At 42.6% G+C, this 12,843-nt stretch overlaps 1 protein-coding gene across 9 annotated transcripts in view; it reads left to right on the top strand.

Moving 5' to 3' along the window:
- Nucleotides 1–9,664, top strand: part of LOC106571269 (collagen alpha-1(XII) chain) — a 104,379-nt gene extending 94,715 nt beyond the window's left edge. For 8 of the 9 annotated variants that reach the window (XM_014144098.2, XM_014144106.2, XM_014144102.2 and 5 more), the window contains 13 exons: nt 431–517; nt 959–1,012; nt 1,416–1,511; nt 2,032–2,085; nt 3,471–3,524; nt 3,643–3,696; nt 4,049–4,120; nt 4,242–4,277; nt 4,381–4,447; nt 4,612–4,797; nt 5,483–5,551; nt 7,002–7,172; nt 8,765–9,664. In XM_014144098.2, coding sequence (XP_013999573.2) covers nt 431–517; nt 959–1,012; nt 1,416–1,511; nt 2,032–2,085; nt 3,471–3,524; nt 3,643–3,696; nt 4,049–4,120; nt 4,242–4,277; nt 4,381–4,447; nt 4,612–4,797; nt 5,483–5,551; nt 7,002–7,172; nt 8,765–8,841 — 1,077 coding nt within the window. In that variant the 3' untranslated portion in view covers nt 8,842–9,664. Of the gene's footprint in view, nt 1–430; nt 518–958; nt 1,013–1,415; nt 1,512–2,031; nt 2,086–3,470; nt 3,525–3,642; nt 3,697–4,048; nt 4,121–4,241; nt 4,278–4,380; nt 4,448–4,611; nt 4,798–5,482; nt 5,552–7,001; nt 7,173–7,504 lie in introns of all 9 variants that reach the window. The other variant, XM_014144099.2, reaches the window with a different exon arrangement.
- Nucleotides 9,665–12,843: the final 3,179 nt, after the last annotated feature.

Here is a 12,843-nt window from a genome sequence, read left to right as displayed (position 1 = left end):
TGTAAAAAAAAAATTCTTGTGGGTAGGGCTTTTCAACAATTGGCTTGCTGGAAGCTCATGATGTCCATTGCCACAGGATCGTTGCATGCAACACAGCGGTCTGATTGAGCTGTTCTAGTGAAATATTGCTGTCAACTAAAGAGCATGTACTTCATCTGTTGTATAGTCTTAACATGTACAGTACTACTGGTACTAATACCATCTAATCATTCCAAATAAGCCATATTATCCTGTAACCTCCTGACCCTGCCTCCGTTTACATTTACATTACCATTCAGTCATTTAGCAGACGCTCTTACCCAGAGAAACTTACAGTCATGAAGTCTGTAATTCTGCGTACATGAGACTGGCTGAGCGCATTACCTGCACAGAGAACTTGGTCTGTGTTTTAGGCCAACTCCTGTGCCTCTCTGTTTCCTTTCCCTATCAGAGAGAGGAGTCCAAGTGCCCGTCCCTCCCCAAAGCCTGCACATGCACCTCAGAGAGCACAGGACCCCAGGGACCACAGGGGGCAGTGGTAAGACATCCTCTACAGCTACATCTCAAACGGCACCCTATTACCTGGGCTCTGATAAAATAATAGTGCACTATGTAGCCAATAGGGTGCTTTTTCGGACAAACACTCTTTCCCTCTCTCTGCTGCAGGCCAGGGGGTTCTAGTGAACTCCTTGATCTGCCGATGGAAAATTATCTTTTTTGACACGTTCTTATAAATGTTATGACTGTACAGTTTCACTCTAAAACATATTCATTATGCAGGACTGACTGTACAATTTGGCCTTTATTTGTTTTTAAAAGGGCAAACCAGAAGGAAACTACAGTAGTCTGCATGTTATGACTACGGAGCCCCCAGGGAGAGAGCATCCATCCTGACAGCATCCTGACAGATGTTGCTCTGGGCTTCTAGACACTCCTCTCCCTCACAGTGTTAACTTGACTAATGCTCTTCCTTCCCCAGGGCGCGCCTGGTAGCAAAGGTCCCAGGGGTGAAAGAGGGGAGAGTGGCCCGGCTGTAAGTACCTCACTAACCTCACCTCTCAGAGTCCCTCTTTAGAGCTGCAGGGTTACATTTTAAAGTCATAACTGATGTCAGTCATAAAGTGGTCAAGGTTGTTGACACAGTTTGGAGAATGTGGAATATTGGAGTGTCCTTTAAACTGAGAACTGTTTGCAGTTTCATGGCTTTGATGTGGAAGAAACACATCTGAATTCACTTATTGGCAATGTGTTTGTCTTCTCGAAACTGAGGGAGGCTCTGTTTGACAGTGCATGCATTCCACGGTTTCTGGTGCCTTCTTCCACATATTGCAACAGTAGCATTTGACTGCACTACTACTTTCAGTCTGGAGATCTCAATATTAACATTCTTTCCAGGTCTAATGGATTCTTATCTCTTGTCTTTGTTTCTCTAATAGGGTCCAATTGGACCACGTGGAGATACAGGCTTGCCAGGACCTATGGGTCTGCCCGGCCCTCAAGGACGCAGTGGGCTGTCTATTCCAGGAGAAGCTGTGAGTCTCACTCTCCCATTGAACACTCCACACTCCTACACACACTCCCCTCTCCCCAGCCACTGCCACACAACGCTCGTTTACAACGGTTAAACGTAAATCCCACGATGACTACACACACCAAATAGGGATAATTTCGGCCATGTATTATGTAAGGAATTTACAAGCTGGAGTAATTGTGGCAAGGGCCTGTAGAGCCTGCATTCCTCCATGTCTGGGGCTAAACATGATATCTGAGGCCTTTAAACCAGCCTGTGCATAAATCACCACTGGGATTTCCTTCTCTGAAACGTACCCAGACTCAAGAGAAATGTCTCATTAACCCATGGCCTGTTTGGACATCACCAATATACTTCCACACATCTCGCACACAACTCTCATCACAGTGTATTTACCTTGGGTTACACAAAGACAGATTGACAGATTTTTGTATTAGGTCTGTCACCCAGGTTAGTGTGTGTTGTGTTATGTATTATATGATCCACTGAGTGTGAATGGGTTTCTCCCTCCACTGTTTCAGGGCCGACAAGGACCAAAAGGAGAAGCTGGTGATTCTGGGCTACCTGGACAGAAAGTGAGTGCTGCTTTGGCTCGCGGCCCCGGCTGTGTTTTAGAACAGGAAACCAAGGATAATTCATAGATATGCTACTACTCTGGCCTCTATGTGGCAAGCCAGAAACAATATTTCTTATGAAGAGGACTCACAAAGAGACAGTAACTAACAACAGGTTGAGATTCCCCAATTTGGATTTATTCTCTGTTAAGTGAGTGGAAAACCATTCAGCCTGATAAACCATTTCTGTTAAACAAAGGCTTCTAGTCAGGCCGTCCACATTAGGCCTTCGTCCTTGTGTCAGTTGTTGTACTGCAGTGCCTCCCTCTTTGTGTCAGTTGTTGTACTATGGTGCATAGAAAGCTGATGAGGTGATAAAAAATGTAAGAAAGAAAAATCCGGTTTCCTGGAGCCTATGTTTTGTAACGTACCAACCGTCTATGATAGATGGCATAGCTACACAGAACATCATGGTAAACGACATTTACATTTTACATTTACGTCATTTAGCAGACGCTCGTATCCAGAGCGACTTACATAACGAAGCTGGCTCTTCTGTTTAATCAACATTGACAACATTCAATGATTTCCAGGCTTAGCTTGTGACTTTTTACACAACAACAATGCACTTCCATGTGTCCTCAGACATCTGCATTTTAGAGATCTTCTGAGATGGTCTTCATTAGACCGACAGCGCCACAAATAAATAGGAGCTCCAGTTCTCATACATAAAATGGCATCTTTGTACTTCTAGAAATAGCCCACTTCTTTGATTTATAGATTAAATAAAAGAAAAGAGAAGCCTCTTTTGTGACTGAAAGATGTCTGCTAGTAAACTCAGAGTATTTCTATGCTGAGTGAATTCTGATTTAGGAACCAAGCCCTCACCCTCCCCGTATAAAATAAAATAAAATAAACCTTGGTTCGGAATGAATGCAGCTGTGTTTATGCCACAAGACACTGGCGAATGAATTACCCAGTGTAAGATAATTATTGATTCCAAGTTAAAAGCCTTGGTGAACCCATCCCCAAAGTGATTGTGGGTAGTGTTTGCAGGTGACCATGCTAGAACAGATGCTGTGGCAACATGCATTTAATGACTTGCAGAGTACGCAGCCCTGTTTTATAATGGCCAATAAAATGGATCTGGAATATATTATGTTCCCTGTAAATCTTATGCCAAAGCATCAAAGGCGAGAGAGGATTGACAATAAAAAAGTGAGCAGGGTTTTTGAGCAAACGAGAAATAAAATGGAGATTTACTGTCTGACACACGGAAAACTTGTGGTGAAACAAACTGGTTTGAGTTGGTTGGTCAAAGGAACGTGACCTGTGTTAATGTGGGCTGTGAGGGGGAAAACATATCCAGTTCTGAAGTGGGTTATGTTTCTGTCTTTTTCCCCCAGGGTCCACCTGGGGTAGCTGGGACCATCGGCCCAATTGGACCTGCTGGACCTAGGGTGAGTCAATAGGCCATTGTCTAATGATCACACAATGTCTAGGCCTAGGGTTTAATGTGCTTGATCCTGTCATCTCAATAACTTGTTTAACTCTATTGTCTGTGTGTTGCAAATGCAGGGACCCCAAGGAAAGGAGGGACAGGCCGGATCCAGAGGCCCAACAGGACCAATGGTATGTTCAGACAAAATGCAGTCAGAGAGAGAAAGGAATCTATGTACTGCATATCATGTCACTGTCAAGCTCATAATCTCCTAAACTATAGTAAAGACAGACCATAAGTCTCTTGAATGTAATCTGATTGGTTCCTTTGTTTGTGTCACTGTATCTGATTGGTTCCTTTGTTTGTGTCGCTGTATCTGATTGGTTCCTTTGCTTGTTAATGTCTTAACTGATTGATTGATTTTATCTGCCAGTAAAAAAAAAAAACATATGCACACAGTACATAAATTTTTTTACTTTCCATTGTGTTCCCTTAAAGTGCATGGTGTATCAGATTGATGATTTTGTGCTTGTCACTGTTCAGGGACCTCCCGGATCTCCTGGAATGCCTGGGGCTTCAGGAAAACCAGGAAAGTCTGGTGACAGAGGTGTTTCGGTAAGCATATATCTCACCAAATTTCATAATCCAGTTCTCCGTGTTATGCAAACCACGGAAAGGCAAAGTTGTTGCATCATACAGTGAAATGTAAGGGCCTTGTATTCTTCTGTTAATTCAGGGAGCCAATGGTATGAAAGGGGACAGAGGAGAGAGAGTGAGTAACATCCCCAAGGGTCCATCTTCAAGTTTTTAACCTCAGTTAATCTCAGTAAGTCATGTATATTCATCACCAAGCCTTCCTCCTTGTTTGCTTCTAGGGTGACTTTGCTCCTCAGAACATGATGCGATCCATTGCCAGACAAGTGTGCGAGCAGATAGTTAATGGTGAGTGGGCCTTTTTTTTAGCACTACATTCAGAAGGAGTTCTGCCACTACAGTGAAATCAAAGTCCTAACAGAGTCTGTATTTCATTAAATGTCTGAAATCAAAGTCCTAACAGAGTGTGCATTTCATTAAATGTCTGTTACCTTTTCAATGTCGACTTTTAGGACAAATGAGTCGAGTCAATTCGATGCTGAACCAGATTCCCAGCGGTTACCGTAGCAGCAACAACCCAGGTCCCCCCGGATCCCCAGGGCCCAGCGGTAACCAGGGTCCCCGTGGAGAGCCCGGACAGACAGGCAGGAACGGATTCCCAGGAAGTCCTGGACAACCTGGCCCGCAAGGAGAGAGAGGTACGTTGTCCCGCATGTCCATTGCTGTCAGAAGCCCAAGAATTCCCCTATGTTGACTAATAAAGATGTTTGTCAATAGGTCTATATGTTGACTAATACATTTTTTTGTCAATAGGTTTAGCTCAGGAGTGTCAAACTCAATTCCTGGAAGGCTGTGAGTCTGCGGGTTTTCGCTCCTCCCTTGTAGTTAGGAACTCCTCACCTGGTTGTCTAGGTCTTAAGTGGACACACATTGAAAGGAAATAACAAAACCAGCAGACACACAGCCCTCCACCGCTGACCTAGCTGTTCAATATCAGTAGGCCTAACTAGTGTCTTGCTGTGTGGAATCAGAAGATAATCAATCATATCACGGTTGGAACAAAGACTGGACATTTTTCCATAGACGAGCCATTTTGTCTTACTACTGTCTTAGCAATGGAATGAAGCCTTCAGGGACTTTTCCAAAGTCTCATCTTCACAACATATTCCATTCGTCTCAGTAGCTCTGTCTGTATTTCTGTGTGTCTTTCTGTAGGCCTGTCTCAGACTGTTTTCAGTGGCTTGGGAAATGTCCATCAATTTTTCCCCCTGCAAGCTTTATTAATATTTAACTTCCTGTGTCATAATGGTTTCATTAGGCTTTTCTCTTTGAGTTGTCCTTGTCTTTGTCTGCTGTCAGTGATTCTGGTTGTTTGTTTCTCAGGCCCGGCAGGAGAGAAAGGTGATCAAGGAACACCAGGAGTCGGACAGAGAGGACAAAGAGGACCACCTGGTTAGTTTCACACAACATTTCCGCTCCAGGTCCACAACAATCCACTCCTCCTTTGTCCTGTATTGCATCGTATGTGAGTCTTAATAGCAACACCCATCTCCTTCCATGAGGGTGCTCATTCAGTAAACTTATTATTTTGTTTCAATCTGGGGAAATCAATCGTTACTTTACTTTAGCTACAGTAATGGGAGTCATTTCTCACCACATCTCTCATTGTAAGTTGGGTGTGTCACTGTGAATTGAACCATTCCTCCCATTTAAAATCTGCCTTGCAGGAAGTAACTACAGGCTACAGATCAGCTCAGAGGTGTTGCCTGAAGCTGTGCTGGGCCAGCTGTGCTTAATAAATTATCAACGCTGCTGTCCAGTGTTTTCCCAGTTAAACACTCTGCATTCTAGGGAGATTTATGTTGCCTTTGTGTGTGAGGTGCTCATATGCACAGATGTTGAAATAAATGCTCTGTTCACACTGGGGTAAACATTAATTACCGCACCTGAAGATAGGACCCATCCGAACTCTATGACACCTCATGGTTCGAAAACTGCCAGTTCAGATTGAAAGCAATGGAGAGCAGTTACAGTTGCAAATGTGAAAACCAAAAGAGTGAGAGAGGTTTATGTGTGCGACTTATCTGTACCAAAAAGATAAGTGACATCAAACTGTCTGGATATAGTCACCAGAGTTGATTTCAGAATGAGCTCTGCTTAGACACTCTCCATCCCTTCTAATGGCTTGAGCTGACAGAGGTCATAGTTTGTGTACTGAAACCAAGGATTCCCTTTGGTTTAACCCTGTAATGCAGAATCATTAGATTCCAGACAAACTGCCTACCAAGACATCCAACAATAACATGAGCTCATCCAGCCAGGGGCTGTAGCGTAACAATACAGGTGTAGCTAATACAGTCATCCAGTCTTCCACTTCCATACAGCACGTTTAACTATAAAGCACTGGACTTCCAGAAGCCTGGTCTTCACCAAGGAGAGCCTGGAGAAAAAACATGCAATTTACTTAGTACTACAAGGTCAAGACTTGTGGAAAGTGGTCTTGAATCGGGGGGAAAGGAATTTCCCAGGATACTGGGGAAGCTAGCTGATGGTGAGTGATTGTTCATGGGCTGATCAGATGGACATGCTGAGGTCTTCTTGTGGCCTCATTCACAACCCATGTTTAAAGGACTTGAAGGAACATGGATGAAAGGCTGAAGGAGTAAAGGTGAAAATTCCAAGCTTAGGCTTTTATAAACGTCTAGACGAAACAGAGGAGGGAAAAAGGTTCAACGAAGGAATCCAGGTTTTTCCTTCAGCTTCAGTTTGTCCTTTTTTTAAATTGAATGTTCCAAGTTGTTGTGGCAGAACCAGGTACTACTCTTATAGTTCCCACTGATGTCACAGGGCGACGACACTCAGATGGGTTCTGATTGGTTGGTTGTGATATTTTCTCTCTCAGGCCCAGCAGGCGAGACACGGACCGGCCCTCCAGGCTCCGCAGGCTCCACCGGGCCCCGCGGTCCTCCTGGGCGCCAAGGGTTCGCAGGTATTAGGGGCCAACCTGGCACTCCTGGCTACTGTGACTCTTCCCAGTGTGTCGGCATTCCTTACAATGGACAAGGATACCGAGGTATGTAACTGGAAAGGTAGATTGCATGACATCCTCAATGACTGCATGACGCCGCAGCATGAAACATGAGTTACAAGCATGAGTAGTTACTACATAGTTACTACATAGTTACTACATAGTTGCTTCATAGTTGCTTCATAGTTGCTTCATAGTTGCTTCATAGTTACTACATAGTTGCTACATAATATAAGTACAGTACAGGCTGATGACAAATGGATATATTCCAGAAAGGACTATATATAAATTGTGATAATTGATTTGTTAACATTAGGAGAGAAAGTAAATATTCCCATACCAACTGAAGACTAACACCCTGTTTGACCTTATTTCAGGTTCACCATAGTAAACTTTCTAAATCGCCTGTGCTGCTTTCACTTTGAATTCCTGAAAAAAGTCCTCTTACTGAGATACTTGCTCACGCGCTCTAGAGCTGTTTGAGGATAACCACCAAAGGATAACATTAACAAACTATGTAGAGAAAGACAAGAACAACAACGTGGACTGGTACTAACAACATTGTAGAGCAACTAGAACAAACAAGCATCGGTGATGGCAACAACGTAGTGGTCTGTTTGCATCTTGAAGCCAAAGAACGAACAGAGAAACCTATCGGGTGGAGGACCATATACAAACAAACAAACAAACAAAAACAAACAAAAACACTAACCAGGTTGTATTTTGTAGCAGAGAGAATCAACAACTTCAACAATATTAATATTGTTACTCTTGAGGTGTTATCTGTAAATAAACTAATGGTCCCTTGTAAATTATGTTTGAATCACATCCACAAAATGTAGGTTTAACACCTGTAGTTACACTTTTGCCTTGTAACCTGCTGCTTGCTGAATGCCAACATGAATGCCTCTTTTTCTACCACGTCCCCACAAGTGATGTTTCTGTAGCCTACACACACACACACACACACACACACACACACACACACACACACACACACACACACACACACACACACACACACACACACACACACACACACACCGACTGCTCAGGCTCATATTGTACCACGTTCCCCTGGAGGTAGTGTTTCTCTCTACGTACACAGTAGGAGCATTCTAAGAATCGTCATTCATACATTTTTCTGGTTCTCATTTCTTTATTTTGCTGTAGTATTAATGGATATTCTACCACTACCAGCTGGTTACCTCTGTTATGTTATGAGGAATAACATCACAAAATGTATGAATAGGCTGGTGCTAGAATGACTTGATTTTTGATATTTTGTGTTGATATTTTGTAAATGAATGAGCTGCAGAAAATGGCAATGATGATTCTGTTAAATTATTGAACCCACCCACCACCACTCAAACTGGACTAACATTGAAATGCTAACATCAGACAGATTTAGAAAATGCACTGAATTGTTTACAAACCCTTTCTATCAGTGCCCTTGAAAATCACAACCTATCTGTATATGGCCACGTCCACTCAATTGTGTCATTTCACCAGTATACTGCATGTCCAAGCCTGAAAATAAAACATACTGTAACACAACAGTTCATTTTGTGCATGTTGAGACATACTCTGCAAATTACACTCATGTTCAATCGGCATAAAACACTATTTCCAACCAGAGCCATATTCACCTGAGCCTGAAACCTACGTAGTCCCAACACCTGAAGAAGAAGATGATTCACAAAACGAGCGTTGAGAGAGGTCACTATCAAGAAAGGAATCCAAAAGGATAGCGTTATAAAATAGGTTATTTTTTGTTCTTCTTGTGTTTGTTTTTGTTTTGTTCACATATGGTGTCATTAAGGGCTATGCACATTTCACTAAAAAGAGGTTTGATACCTCATCTATATTTGGAAGTACCTTAAATCATATGTGAATTCATCTTTTGTTGGGGGGAGGGGGAAACAAAAACAAAATCCTATACATTTTTCCATGACAATCTGTGAGCTTGCTGTTTTTTTCCTATTGTGTATTTTGCTTGTAACATATCTGCATTAAGTGTTTATCGAATTGCAGTGTTGGACAATGCAAATGTTTGTTCACACAGTGTTGGGCATCCAATGAAAAACACTTCTCTTTTCAATCACGGTTCATTCAAAATGTCTGATTATCAATTTATGTTTTATTCCTATTTTATACTTTTGCTCTCTTTTTCACTTGAAAGATGGCCATCTGTTCACCATCTACCTAAAGTTTTCATCTTCAGTACTGCAGTTTAACATGGCTTCCATTTTGTATCTTTAGACTAAATATTTATCAGTTTTCTTATATCAACTCACAGCTGATTTTACCAAAGGTTGCATGTTTGTGGTGTATATTTAGTATGTTTTTTAATCAGAATATAGTTGTTATCATTGTTGTTTTATCAATATCGAATGCAGTTGGAATTTGTGTGCAAGACTATGAATATGGTATTGCTGCTTCATGTTTTAACTTCAAATTGTGAGTACCACAGCCTTATTTTCTTATTTATTTCTGAAACAGAAGAGGCATTTTTCAATAAAACTACTGAAAATGTGCTCTCGTGTCATTCATTATTTCACTGCAGCTTAATATAGGATTTGGAAATTGATTGTTTTTCAGGGGTATGGTTTAATACATTCACAACAATCAAATCAAGAAAGAAGCCACTGCTAGAAAACTGCCATAAAAAAGCCAGACTACGGTTTGCAACTGCACATGCGGACAAAGATCGTACTTTTTGGTCTGATGCACGGGGGTGGCAGCATCATGTTGTGGGGGTGCTTTGCTGCAGGAGGGACTGGTGCACTTCACAAAATAGATGGCATCATGAGGAGGAAAATTATGTTGATATATTGAAGCAACATCTCAAGACATCAGTCAGGAAGTTAAAGCTTGGTCACAAATGGGTCTTCGAAATGGTCAATGACCCCAAGCATACTTCCAAAGTTGTGGCAAATGGCTTAAGGACAACAAAGTCAAGGTATTGGAGTGGCCATCACAAAGCCCTGACCTCAATCCCATAGAAAATGTGTGGGCAGAACTGAAAAAGCGTGTGTGAGCAAGAAGGCCTACAAACCTGACTCAGTTACACCAGCTCTGTCAGGAGGAATGGGCCAAAATTCACCCAACTTATTGTGGGATCCTGTGGAAGGCTACCCGAAACGTTTGACCCAAGTTAAACAATTTAAAGTCAATGCTACCAAATAGTAATTGAGCGTATGTAAACTTCTGACCCACTTGGAATGTGATGAAAGAAATAAAAGCTGAAATAAATAATTCTCTACTATTATTCTGACATTTCACATTCTTAAAATAAAGTGGTGATCCTAACTGACCTAAGACAGGGACATTTTACTAGGATTAAATGTCAGGAATTGTGAAAACTGAGTTTAAATGTATTTGGCTAAGGTGTATGTAAACTTCCGACTTCAACTGTATATCTGATGGTTAGACGACATGGATGAGAGCGTGACCCTGGACAACACCCTGTCGTTCTCCGCTAACATCAAGGCGGTGACCCGATCCTGTAGGTTCATGCTATACAACATTCGCAGAGTATGACCCTGCCTCACACAGGAAGCGGCGCAGGTCCTAATCCAGGCACTTGTCATCTCCCGTCTGGATTACTGCAACTCCCTGTTGGCGGGGCTCCCTGCCTGTGCCATTAAACCCCTACAACTCATCCAGAACGCCGCAGCCCGTCTGGTGTTCAACCTTCCGAAGTTCTCTCACGTCACCCTGCTCCACGGCACACTCCACTGGCTTCCAGTTGAAGCTCGCATCTGCTACAAGACCATGGTGCTTGCCTACGGAGCTGTGAGGGGAACGGCACCTCCGTACCTTCAGGCTCTGATCAGGCCCTACACCCAAACAAGGGCACTGCGTTCATCCACCTCTGGCCTGCTGGCCCCCCTACCTCTGCGGAAGCACAGTTTCCACTCAGCCCAGTCAAAACTGTTCGCTGCCCTGGCACCCCAATGGTGGAACAAGCTCCCTCACGACACCAGGACAGCGGAGTCAATCACCACCTTCCGTAGACACCTGAAACCCCACCTCTTTAAGGAATACCTGGGATAGGATATAGTTATCCTTCTAACCCCCCCCCCAAAAAAAAGATATAGATGTACTATTGTAAAGTGGTTGTTCCACTGGATATCTTAAGGTGAATGCACCAATTTGTAAGTCGCTCTGGATAAGAGCGTCTGCTAAAGAGTAGAGTTCAGATTTTGGAGAATACACAGAGGTGTACAAATCCATTAGGACTATGTCTTATTGTTTTTCCCATTGAGGACCAAGTGTTTTCATTCATTATTTTAAGCGCTATCCTCTGGATCCACATTGTACATTTTGTTGTATGTCTTTTACCCAAATAAATGACATTAAATTAGATTCAATTCAAACAGATGGAGCCATTTATTTATTTTTACTAAAAAACACGTTCCTAAGGGTACAATGAAAAGATTTAAGGAAGTTCACTACGTCTATATGCAGCTCTGGCGTTTTTCATCAGCACAGTTCTGGTATTTAATTGAAAAGGGATGAGCAGGGAGGGAGGAGGAATGTCCTTGCTCCTCAGCGTACCACTCTTATCAATAATGAGCCTTTGAAGTGAATCCATGATTTTCCCTAGAGAGGCATGGAGATTAAGATGCTGCTCTTTGATGGTGGTAAAATTAAAAACAGATTTCCAGGAGAAATAGTCTCAAGTCGCCATTTTCTCTGAGTATAAAACCAATATCATGTGACCTCTTCTTGAACCCGCCCAACAAAAAGTTCATCAAAGGGACGACTGGACGTCAAATCCCAATTGTTTAAACAGTATCAGTATCCTTGATCCTTGAAGTAGTTGTGAATGATGGTCGTTCTGTCATTACACTGTAAGTTCTACATGATTGGAAAAGAAGGTGTCATCATTGTCGTGTTTTTGATGCATGTTATGTTATAGATGCATAAGATTACTGCCTATAAAAAGTAGTTCACCTCTCAAAGCCAGGGGTGACTCACGTCTTGGGGTCAGAGACGATACTATTGGCACAGGTGCTCTGGCTGAGTGCAGCACGTTGTCTCGCAGACGCCAGGCCAGATGAAAGAGCAGCCTTTTGCACATTTGCAAACCATTCCTGGTGCACTGTGTGCGTCCCAAATGGCACCCTATTTCCTTTCTGGTGCATTACTTTTAAACAGGGCCCATATGGCTCTGTTGGAAAGTAGTGCACTATATAGGGAATATGGTGCCTTTTGGGATGCAGTCCAGTGTCTGGTGGACTGTGGGGTCTGCAACTGGGGCTCACATTTGAGTTGGCGCACATACCTCTCACATCTGCAGAATATAATCAAACACTTTAATGTGAAGCCTCATTTGTCAGTGTGGACTTCTCTGATTAATGGCACTTGGGCACTTTAGCGTTGCATACACAGGGCTCGAGCAGATGAATCAGTTTCAAAGTGATGAATACTTTCATATCACATGGCCCGAGTGTGTGGACGGAGGAATGAACGAAAGCATTGCGTTATCTTCCTTCACCTGTTCATGTGTGAAAAACAATATTGTAACCATACGATTTGAACTGAACATTTTTAGCAAAGAAGCTAACAATTTGGGACAAACCATAAAGAGTCAAAGGAGAGCAGCTTTCAAAATGGTGCAGACCATTGTTTATATGTTACTGTGAAGTGGAATAAAAACCCATCTTCTGTCTGGCTTTTGGAGGCACTTAGCAGAACTATAAACTCG

Source organism: Salmo salar, chromosome ssa15 (assembly GCF_905237065.1).
Source record: "Salmo salar chromosome ssa15, Ssal_v3.1, whole genome shotgun sequence".
In the NCBI taxonomy this organism is placed as follows: domain Eukaryota; kingdom Metazoa; phylum Chordata; class Actinopteri; order Salmoniformes; family Salmonidae; genus Salmo; species Salmo salar.
This window is presented reverse-complemented; position numbering and strand designations above follow the sequence as displayed.